This window comes from Lissotriton helveticus, chromosome 4_1 (assembly GCF_964261635.1).
Source record: "Lissotriton helveticus chromosome 4_1, aLisHel1.1, whole genome shotgun sequence".
In the NCBI taxonomy this organism is placed as follows: domain Eukaryota; kingdom Metazoa; phylum Chordata; class Amphibia; order Caudata; family Salamandridae; genus Lissotriton; species Lissotriton helveticus.
Genome location: NC_136063.1, coordinates 1,115,757,424 through 1,115,769,464, shown reverse-complemented (window position 1 = coordinate 1,115,769,464; position 12,041 = coordinate 1,115,757,424). Strand labels below are relative to the sequence as shown.

The 12,041-nt window shown below is 42.2% G+C and overlaps 1 protein-coding gene across 8 annotated transcripts in view; it reads right to left on the bottom strand.

Moving 5' to 3' along the window:
* Positions 1-7,140: 7,140 nt before the first annotated feature.
* Positions 7,141-12,041, bottom strand: part of FHOD3 (formin homology 2 domain containing 3) — a 1,303,582-nt gene continuing 1,298,681 nt past the window's right edge. For all 8 annotated transcript variants that reach the window (XM_078687715.1, XM_078687716.1, XM_078687717.1 and 5 more), the window contains one exon: positions 7,141-11,322. In XM_078687715.1, the coding sequence (XP_078543841.1) occupies positions 11,240-11,322 (83 nt within the window). In that variant the 3' untranslated portion in view covers positions 7,141-11,239. The remainder of the gene's footprint in view (positions 11,323-12,041) is intronic.

The following is a 12,041-nucleotide window of genomic DNA, read 5'->3' as shown; positions in this document are numbered from 1 at the left end:
CCGCGCCAACGGAATTGGAGGAGGAATAGCCATCGTCCACAAGTCCACCCTCAAGGTACACACCCTCGCAGAAGACTCTCTCAACCCCGCCGAACACCTTCACTTCCGGATCCACACCGACCCCAACACCACTCTCAGAGGAACACTCGTCTACAGACCTCCAGGGCCCCGTTCAGCGACTCCATCGCCGACCTCGCCAGTACCCACGCACTCACCGCCACGGACTACATCCTCCTCGGGGACCTGAACTACCACCTCGAGAACAACAATGACACTAACTCCGCCACCCTGATCGACAACCTCACCAACCTCGGCCTCCAACAACTCGTCACCGAACCCACCCACGCTGCCGGCCACACGCTTGACCCCATTTTCTCCACAAGCACCCATGTCGCCTTCAACCACTCCACCAAACTCCACTGGACCGACCACCACTGCATCCACTTCACATTCAAGAAAGCAACCACACACCACCACACCCAACAGCTACCTCGCCGCTGCTGGGGCAAAATCACCGAGAACCAACTGACCTCCGCCCTCGCCCTGGACTCTCCAACTGACCCAGACACTGCCGCCCGAGACCTCAGATAGTGGATCGAAGACTGCACCAACACCCTCGCCCCGCTAAAGAAGCCCTCCTTCAACCACTCCAGCAAGAAAGCCGCCTGGTTTACCAAAGAACTCCAGACCTCCAAGCACACATGCCGGATGCTAGAGAAAAAATGGCTCCAAGACCGCACGTCATACAACCACGCTACCCACAAGGACGCCATTTGGAGACACCATTAACTCATCAGTACAACCAAGAGATCCTCCTTCAAAACCCGCCTGGACAACAACGCACATGATTGCAAAGAGCCCTTCAGCATCGTGAAGGATCTCTCCAACCCCAGCGCCAACACCAACGACATCCCGCCCTCGCAAGGACTATGCGACTCACTGGCCACATTCTTCCACCGCAAGATCATCGACATCCACAACAGTTTTAACGCACCGCCAGCCCCGACCACGACAGACCTCACCCCGAACGCCACCTGCATCAACCAGCTGTCCTCCTGGGCCCACGTCAACGACGAGGAGACACGAAAGATCATGAACCCCATCTACTCGGGATCACCAGCAGACCCCTGCCCACACCACGTGTTCAACAAAGCAGACGCCACCATCGCACCCCAACTACGAAAGGTCATCAACATCTCCTTCGACTCAGCGACATTTCCGGAAAGCTGGAAGCACGCCGAAATCAACGCCCTCCTCAAGAAGCCCAAGGACTTCCGCCCCATCTCCCTGCTACCCTTCCCAGCGAAGGGCATTGAGAAAATCGCCAACATACAGCAGACCCGCCACCTCGAGGACAACAACATCCTAGACCCGTCGCAATCCAGATTCAGACGGAACCACAGCACCGAGACAGCCCTCTTTGCCGCCACAGACGACATCCGACGCCAACTAGACAACGGCGAAACCTCAGCCCTCATCCTCCTGGACCTGTCAGCCGCCTTCGACACGGTCTGCCACCACAAACTAAGAACACGCCTCCAAGAAGCCAGAATTCGGGAGAAAGCCCTGGACTGGACCACTTCCTTCCTCTCTGGCAGAACCCAGAGTGTCCGCCTCCCACCCTACCGATCCAAAGCAACCAACCTCATCTGCGGCGTACCCCAGGGCTCATCCCTCAGCCCGACGCTGTTCAACATCTACATGGTCTCCCTCGCACAAGTGACCCGTCAACACGACCTGAACATCATCTCTTATGCCAACGACACCCAGCTCATCCTCTCCCTTACCAAGGACACGCATACCGCCAAAACCAACCTCCACGAGGGCATGAAGGCCGTCGCCGAGTGGATGAGGAGCAGCCGCCTGAAGCTGAACTCGGACAAGACGGAAATCCTCATCCTCGGCCCTACCCCGTCTGCCTGGGACGACTCCTGGTGGCCGACAACACTAGGAACAGCACCGACGCCCACGGACCACGCACGCAACCTAGGATTCATCCTCGACAATCCCTCTCCATGTCCAAGCAGGTCAGCGTTGTCTCCTCCTCCTGCTACAACACCCGCCGCATGCTTCGCAGGATCTACAAGTGGATCCTGATTGAAACCAGAAGAACAGTGACCCTAGCCCTCGTCAGCAGCCGGCTGGACTACGGCAACGCACTCTATGCAGGAATCCCGACCAAACACCTACAGCGACTACAACGCATCCAGAACACCTCAGCCCGCCTGATCCTCAACCTCCCCCGACGCAGCCACATCACCCCCCACCTCAGAGACCTTCATTGGCTCCCCATCAACAAGAGGATCACCTTCAAGCTCCTCACCCACGCACACAAAGCACTCCACAACTCCGGACCAGCCTACCTGAACAACAGACTCAACTTCTACACACCCGCCCTCCAGCTCCGCTCCGCCAGCCTCGCCCTCGCCGCCGTCCCACGAGTCCAACGCGCCACCTCCGGAGGCAGATCCTTCTCCTTCCTCGCTGCCAAGACCTGGAACACCCTCCCCACCCACCTACGGCAGACCCAGGACCTGCTCACCTAAAGGAAGCTCCTCAAGACCTGGCTCTTCAAACAGTAGCAGCAGCCACCGCCCCCCCCCAGCGCCTTGAGACCCTCGTGGGGGAGTAGTGCGCTTTACAAATTGATTGATTGATTGATTGATTGATTGAAGGAACGCCTGGAGAAATATGCCCACTGTCATTCACTAAGGTCCTCCGTGGAGGGCCTTCTTATATGTCCACGATTCAACTACACCTCTAAAGGCGGTCGTGCCTTCTCGGTCCTTATGCCATAACTTTGGAACAGGCTGCCTGGTCAGCTTTGCTCTGAAAGCTGCCTCCTTCCATTCAGGACGAAACTTAAGACCCTATTATTTACAGAAGCCTGGGCTTAACTCCCCCCTCTGTGATACAACTCTTCCTGCAACTTCCGTAGATCTTCTTGAAGCGCTTGGAGAGCTGCAGGTATTAAGCGCTCTACAAGTCAAAATTAACATTAACATTAGCAGGTGTAAGGATGAGCGGACCTGCTTCAATTCAAACCTGTGATCATGAGGTCAATAACAAATCCATGCAGTGGATGCATTAGTCCACATAGCCACCACACCCCACAGTATTGAAAGAAATGCTATGTTGTATTTTCAGCGCCATTTGAATTACGTGGCATGAGAGAGCCAAATTATGCAGCAAGTTTTAGTAAATTATGCTGCAAAAGGCAAATTATGTAGCATAATGTGGCACATTTTTTAATAGTGTTACTTCATTATTTAGTCATTTTTGCACTTGGTAACACTGTCTGGGCATTGGTCGCACCTCATTAGTACCAGTTTAACACACAATTCTAGCAATAAGCAACAGAAAGGTCGCAAGTCCAGTTTTGCAAACAGCCTTCCAACGCTGCTTTTTTAGTAACTTTTGAACCGTTTGAACTAGAAAAAAGTTTTTTTGTTACAATCTGCAGATTATGTTGCAGGTGATAAATTGTGTAGCAAATACGCCAAATCATTAATTATGCAAAAATCACTGCACAGTCGCATAGTTCCAGTGGCCCTGATTATTTTCCATTAAAAAAAATGTAGAAGTCGAATATTGACTAGGCAATGAGTCCCCTAATGTTAATGTGTGTTGTAGATGAAAAGAGGGAGGTTGAATATATTGCCACTTACCAGCATATATCACTAATCCAGTACCTAAACCACTTTAATGCCTTGGCTGAGACTTTAGTAGCCAAGCCTACTGATGGACCACATTGGATAGGTTTATTCCCTTGCTACACATGATGGTGAAAGTGCCCCTTAGAGACAAAATCTCGGTTAGAAAGTGTGTTTCCATTTTACTGAGAGCTTTTATAAGACCAGCGTTTTCATGAGATACAAATCCAGTATGGTTAGAGATTTAGCTGAACTGCGTCAAGAAATAGTGATTTTTGGACGCACGACTTTTGAAATATGGTTCCACAAACTGTAGCATCTAAATACACAATGCTGTGTAGTGGGATTTCATAGGATTTTTAAATGAAAATCTAGTCATAGAGAAAACAGACATTCATACGATTTTTAATGCAAGTACAGTGGCAGAGAAAACAAAACGAAGGGAGATGAGTTCAGGCAGTGCTTTACAAAGCTTTATTGCATGATGTGCTTACATAATGCTGCAGAGAGCTCTGTAACTGTGGATATCAAAAGACTTTGGACATGGATTTGCAGTCAGCTTTCAACATTGATCTGCATGGCACAGAAACAAAAGACAATCGGCAAAGACTGGAAGCAGGAAGTGGGGACTGGGTAAAGGTAAAATGGGGGAGATCCCTGTGCAATTCTAAACACTGTGAAAAGGCATCCATAGGCTGGATACAAATTGTAGGTGTGTTTGTGTGTAGTAATTGAGTTAACAATAGTCATTCAAGTTCTTAATGGAGGAAAAAATGAAATTAAAAAATTCCAAGAACATACATTTCACATGTAACAAAACCCTCACTTCATTTAAATGAGGGAAATAAAATCACACATAAGGAGAAAACAAATTATCTGCAGATAACATCTTTGACCATGCATGGCTTGTTTTTAAATTACAATTCACATAATAACACTGTCAATAGGCCTATTTTACACTATGCTACACACAAATAAGAATAGAGACATTTACACATTTTTACAGCTTTTGCCCTTCGTCTACGAAATGCATCATTTTCTACTTTACATCTATTTTTTTGTACAAGTTCCCAGTTCACAATACAAAAGGCATTTACCTAACGAAGGTCTTTGAACAGGAGGAATGACACAAGTGCTACTCAAGTGTGGGGTTTGTGATATAAGTAAATGCATACAGGACTAAGAGGGAAAGCCCACAGTGATACTATAGTTTTCAAATAAGAATGAAAAAATAATTGGACAGCTACAATTTGTCACTACTGCTGCGGAGAGGTGAAGTGCATATTGATAGTGTTTATTGCTGTGTGATGGTCTATGTCACCATGCTAGGAATTAACAAATATCACATTAATGTGAACCTTTTTATTTATATTTCTCAACAGTTTGTTTTCGAGGAACCATTTAACGGAAAATAGAGCTGTCATGTTCATAATTCAAAAACACATATAGCAGACCCTCAATCAAACTGAGGGCAAAGAGCAGTCAACTGATTTACTCGGCATATTTCGTATACTTTTTAGAGCATTTTTTTATTAAAGCATAAAAGGCACTTTAGTGAGACAATATGGAATAAAAATGAAAACTTGGATAGAATGATATTTGTATCAAACCATGGATTGTCTAGATGTGTTTCTTAATTTCTGGCTCTGTACTTAAAAATTGTTAAATATAAAAAATATATAGCCGTAACGCTTCTACGTAGTTCAATTGCAACAGCATTATAATCTCATAAAGAAACAGGTGGGGCTGCGATGTCCAATTAATTCAGTAACTTTCTCTATAGGACGAACAGCACTCCCGATCCTATCAATAATTAGAAAATTACAAATATACAACAGTTTCCATTCCACTACGCAAATACCTTTATCAGAATATGGAACGCAAAGTTAAATTGACATATTCGGCTTATTAATATGGTTGACGGAGCTGTACTTCTTAAATTACACAGTATCCTTTCAATTATTCCATCCTCAACATAGAACACATTTGGAATTATTTGCCGTACAACAGCCTACTTTAAAACAAACTTCTGTATCATACCATATTATTGTAAGAGGTGTGTACTGTCGGGGTATGGATTTGTAAGCAGATTTGAATTAGTGCTTGGATTTTATTGACCACTGAACTGTCCTGCAAAGAATTGTTTTCATAAAAGTTCTGAGGTCATTGTCCAAAATCATATTAAAACATACAGGAGAGGGATTATGCTTTATAACACTATTGCAATAATTCATGTATTAACATTATTATGCTTTAATTGTTAACTGCAGTGGCTTCAAATCCTTCATATTTTATCTTTTTAATTCTTGCAACGGGCATGAAACTAAAACAGTCCACACCTCTATGGAAGTTCTGAAGGGGAAGCCACAAAGAGCCATACTATGAAATATGCAAGCAAAAGGTGAGTTGAGGATGTATCATAATCCTTGAATGTATTTTCTTCACGAAATACAAGCATGGGTTTGAAAAAGTTTTCCAAGTTTTGAGTGGGTCTGAACTGCCATTATTCTAACATCTGTTTCTCAGATGGTAAATAGATCTTTTTAATGTCAAGAAATTGCAATTTGGTAATGCAATCTGTGTTTGTTCCAATAAAACAGTTGTGATACAAATCTTGAATAAATAACTTCACCTAATGCAAAATGAGAACATCTTAGAAATGTTTGAAGTTTCAGTGTGGAAGCCTATGGGACCATACGCTTTACACAAGAAAACCCAAGTCAGCCATTGTGCATCAGAAAAATGAATACATCCCTTTGGATGTACTTGGGAGACCAGATATTTTCATGGAAACATAATTGTAGATGCCATGGCTTAAAAAAATACGTAGCAACTGAGAAAATCCGCATAGTGTTAATAGTTCTATGGTCCAGTTTGTGTCCCCCTGACATAGATTACTTGTTGTAGTAGTCCTTTGTTCATATGCCAATTTCCTACCACACTAGTAGCATTTGTTACATTCCTCCTTAAACACTTTCTGAAAACAGTTCAAAATATCTAGGGTTACATTTTCCGCACTATTTGCAAAGAGCACATTTGACCCCAGTCAACAACATATATGGGTATTGTGTGCGGTCCAATGCTCAGTTGTTGCCACTTAGAAAATGTACCCCTATTTACCACAGATTTGTATAATATTCAACAACGCTCTGCCATATGACCTAGAAAGGTTTCACTAAGTATAGTTAACATACTCGAGTACCTTGCCGAAAACAACATCTCACGGAAAGTGCAGAAACAAATGAGTCAATGTACTATTGTAGGATGAACATGTAGCCTGAACATGGCAGGCAGTTTGTTGTTATGTCATGCCATGAACGTGAGACGTGATATTCTACCTTGTATTATAGTCAGTCAAAGAGGCCGTGCAGCTACAATAGGGTCATGTCGTTTTTCACTTCAGTTGAGCTTTAACACTGCTGCTGAAATATATATATATATATATATATATATATATATATATATATATATATATATATATATATATATATATATATATATATATATATATATATATATATATATATCAAACTAATTTTTGGGCTTGGTTCCATATGTTCTCAAAAACACAAGCTGCGTTTATAAATTATCATTTTGTCACTGTAGAACATTTCATTTTTTCAGCTCCAATGTAGTGAAGGCAGATTCATCCTTAACTGTTTTGATTGATACGAATATTAGAAATGGAACAGGAGTTTCACTAGACTTTCTGTGAGGAAGCAAAAAACATAAATGTTCTCAAAACAAATACCATACACTGCCCTGCCCCTTATTAATTTCATAGCTATACCACTAAAGGATCACTTCAACATACCCACTTTGAAATCTGTGCCTTGTAACTTAAATGCCTCAAACATCCGCAACCTTTAATGGCCCAAATGTTTTCCTTCTACAGTTTTCTTCAATGGAAGCTTTAGAGAGCAACATATCAGGTTCTGACTGCAATACATCTGATCAGGAAGCACCTGTCCTTAGAAGGTTGTAACTAGCACTAGTGTCTTTCTGTTGATTTTAAGCTTGGTGTAACATGCGTCCCATTGGTATGAAAACTATTAGGACACCATATTAAATGGTCATTTTGCACTTTTTATCTTGTTTCCATTAAGAAGACCTCACTTATAACAACTCAAACTGCTGGCATATGAGGAACCATGAAATGTAAAACTCGGAGAAAAAAAGACATAATTTGTTCTCAGTTTGGGACTTAAGTTGTTCTGGACGGGGTCATCAGTTGTGCCTATACGCTTGGCTCATTACCATACACCGTATTTGTAGTACGACTGACTATATTTTAAAATGGGTATGCCCTCACATCAAGTCCGTTGATAGCTGGATGATGAGAACAACAAGTACATATCGGTACAGTTCAGTGCATAGCAGTACTCTGGGTGGTGTTATGCATGAGGCAACACATTCTGTACAGAAACACAAAGAATTCCAAATGGAAAGTGTTGGACCCTAAATGATGAAATGTTGTTAGATGAGAAGCCTCACCTTGCCCGTGAATCACAAATATTCTTGTCCTCCAAAAAATGTTACCTTAATGAGAAATGCGTAGTATGATTTTGTAGAAAGCAAATTCTACATAGGGGAAGATTTGCTTCCCTTTCATCATCTGAATCTTCATTGAACATTCATGATTCATAAGGCTGGAGCAATGGTCATCATAATACCAACTTCCAACTGTTGCTCCTTTGACTGTTCCACACTACTTCAAACGTCTACCACACTCCAACTCCAAATAAATCTACTCTCCAGCTATTAGACCTCCACTGTAAAATATAAGTACTGAAACATTTCCCAAATTATCCTGTACTGATACGTGAGCCGCCATTTTATTCAAGAGAATGTATTGATGTCATGCAATGCCTGTAAGCTTTTTGAGATAAACGACACACTTTAATAATTTGTGTTGTCGTCTAAAATCCATACTAGGTCTTTGTCTAAGATTGCTTCCTGTTCACTCAGTGATCACAGACTTCTGCCAAACTTATTATTCACACCTCACTTGTCCAAAAACAGCCCAGCACCTATCAGTAAACAAACGTATCATTGAATAACTTGTCTCATAAGAGTTTATCTTTACGAAACTCTAATTATATTTGGATGATGCACTTCCTGTCTAGCCACTTGCTCCTTAGTACCTTGCTTGTGCACACATGAACTCTCAATACCATTTTCTCTTATTTTCTCTCTAACAGTACGCGATCTCCACTCCAAGTGCTTTTGAAAGAACACTCCCCATAGCAGGGCACTTGAACAATACATATACTTTGGTTGACAGCTAAACTCATAGTTTAAGACATAAGGCGAATACCAGCATCCTGCAGTTAAATATTCTGCTTTGATAGTGCATTACACACACACATTGAAACACACATATATATGTATGTATTTATATGTATATGGCTCTCATGGGAGCAACTGACCCACAGCACAAGGCATCTGTGGACATCATTTCATCATTCAGGTAGTATCCCTAGCCTGTCTCTGTGTGGCCATCCAGATGAAAATTAGGAAACTCCTAGAAGGTCAAAGAAAATGTCATCCCATTGTATTTTGCTGGGGGTGAGAGGACACCTTCTCCTTTAACTCATTATACTGGGAAAACTGCATCACAACAGTTCACTTGCACTGACTTTAATGGGAATGTCCTTCCTAATGTCTGAATTCACGCTGGTTTGAGAGTCAATTGATTGGGAGGCATGCACTGTCGCTCTTCCATAGTTCTGAAATGCAAACATGATGCAAAATCCAGTGTTAGAACTCTCATTTGTTCACTTATCTCTTTAATTCTCAGTAGCATAAGTCCAACTATTGAATAATTACTTTCTAATTTCTTCGTCTCTCATTTAGGTAAGGTGGCGCACAGCATTGAAGACAGGGCTGGAACAAACGCTAAGCTTTTTTCATATGTGATTATTAGCATTTACAGCTGTCTTAATGACTTCCTTAATTCATAAAATTATTCTTCTCTCTCAAAAACTGTCACAAGGAACACCTGCATGTCTTGAGTATAGCGTAAATCTGTTTTCCTCTTTCAAATATTTCAACTTGTCACTAACGATACTCTGCAAATGAAACCATATTTGGTTTCCTGAGAAATTGGAAGTATCCAAATCCAATGCTCACATCTTTCTTTACAATCAAACGTCCTCAAAATGACCAATTAGCCCAATCTTTTCTTCTGGAATATTACTAGACCCTGCTGTGTCAACCAAGTAGGCTTACATTCCTTTCATATTCTTCATTAACTTACATTTATTTCTGGTTCACAAGAAAAAGGTAAAAATGTATGTTTAAGTATGATTTTCATCCCTGATTCTTCTTAGATGTGCTGTGCTATGCTGGTGTTCCTACGTGGTGTACTTCCAGGTCAGCAAAAGACGACGGATTTGGAAACATTGACTATTACACCAATCTTCTCGGGCAACAGCCTTGTCTCAGCTTCCTGTCCGATCACCACTGGTCCACAGGCAAGCAATAACTCAGTCATGTGCGAAAAAGATATGTGGCTGCCACGTTAGTGACAGCAGTTAGAGAATCTGGATAAACAGGCAGGTCATGTTGTGACCTACACAACCTCTTTTTCCTTTGTTCTTCAACAACATACAAATAAATATTAAAAAAATGGTGATGGCTGCAGAGGTATCTGCTTACAAGCTACTAATTGTGCGGCCAAATGCCAAAGTGGTTGAATAAGTGTCCTTAAGCAGACATGTTTGGGCCAGGCAAACAACTATTTGGAGTGAACTAACACAGATTGTGCAAGAGGGGAAATTAATCCTTCTTTTTCTCCTAACACAGTAGGAAACAAGTAGAACTGCTACCAGGTACAAACATTGCTGTACATATATACACAAAACATACTTAGTAAACATAATAACATTAGACAGACAATGCCGTACATGGCCATTGTTAATAAACACTTTTCAAAATTGCTCTTCAATTTTATGTACAGATTGACATGGTCAATACCAAACCACAGTGGCCTTTTCCCTGCGGCTGGTCACAGTTATTTCACAATGCTAGATATGGATTTGCTGTTGCATGTGGCAAAGGGCACTCCTGTGGCTTCATATCGTGTCCACAATGATAGGCATCTGGGCAATATGGTGTCACTTCCTTTCTCCAAGAAAACTCTATGTAAGGTAACAAGAAACCATTCTGGACAAACTTTTGAGTCCGCTTTGCAAAGGGCTATTGCTGCAATGACAAATTCCTTTTCGTAACAGCTACAATAATAGGCCACAAGAAAAGCCAACGTAAACACAGCTCAGACAATGAACGACAACTCAACAGAGTCTACTAATACCCACATCAGTGTAGCTTGAGAGGTGCAGCGTTGGGCTCTCACCTGTACGTACTCACAAACACCCCTGCTTTTTGTAACCGTCTGAGGGGGTTGGTGGGCAGTTGCCCCTTCTGTGGCTCTTGCATTTGCTCTACATGTTGCACACATTACAAAAATGAAACTAACAGTGGACGCGATGTCAGGAGCAGCAGACGGAGCTGGCAGCACATTGCAGACAGTTGTATGTCCACACGTTATGGAGGATGATGCTTCTTGCAGCCTCCTTTACGTGTCACACCTGCATCTCAGACGTGGTCACCAGACCTAGTGCTTTGGCTTCTTCTGGAGTCAGTCCAGTCTTTAGCGTTCTTCTTACTGGAAGTTGAGTAAAAAGACAATTATACACCACTAGTTAATGAGTGAGCAAACACTAATAGCTGCGTTGACAATAACAGTGGACAAACAAAATGCATGCATAGGTATTATTTTTAACAAGTCATGTCACAATAATGTAAGAATCAACAGCTAAAAAATAAAAAAAAGAGGAGCATTGAGGAAAAGAATACCAGAACGAGCAGGTGAAGCGACACACATTCCTTTAATTGTTTGCTGAATATAATGAACATAGTTTACAATACAAGAATTGTATAGTTGCATCTCTTTTACACGCAGGAGGCATGCTAGGAATAACTGGGGCAGTGAAAGCATCAAGCATAAACACTGGTGCAAGTTTTATAGGGCTACCTTCAGGTACGTGTGATGAGGGAGAATACGCAGAAATGAGCAGGACTGTTAACCTCCATAAAAAAAGACATTTGTGAACTGTAAAGAGTTTGGGTGTTTTGTAATAATAGGCAGGGGGATGGGGGACTGCATGCAAGTGTGCGCGCTTATGTTTGTATGTGCACATGCACATTAAGGTTGTACGTCAGATTATCGATAACCAAAATATTGTCTGGTATAAATATGTTGGCCTAAATATAGTTTATAAAAATATCACTATATTGGGTGTAGAGTTTCTATTATTAACTCCAATGAGCCAATATTTTTTTAACTATATTTAGGACACAATATTTTTGTTTGACAATATTTGG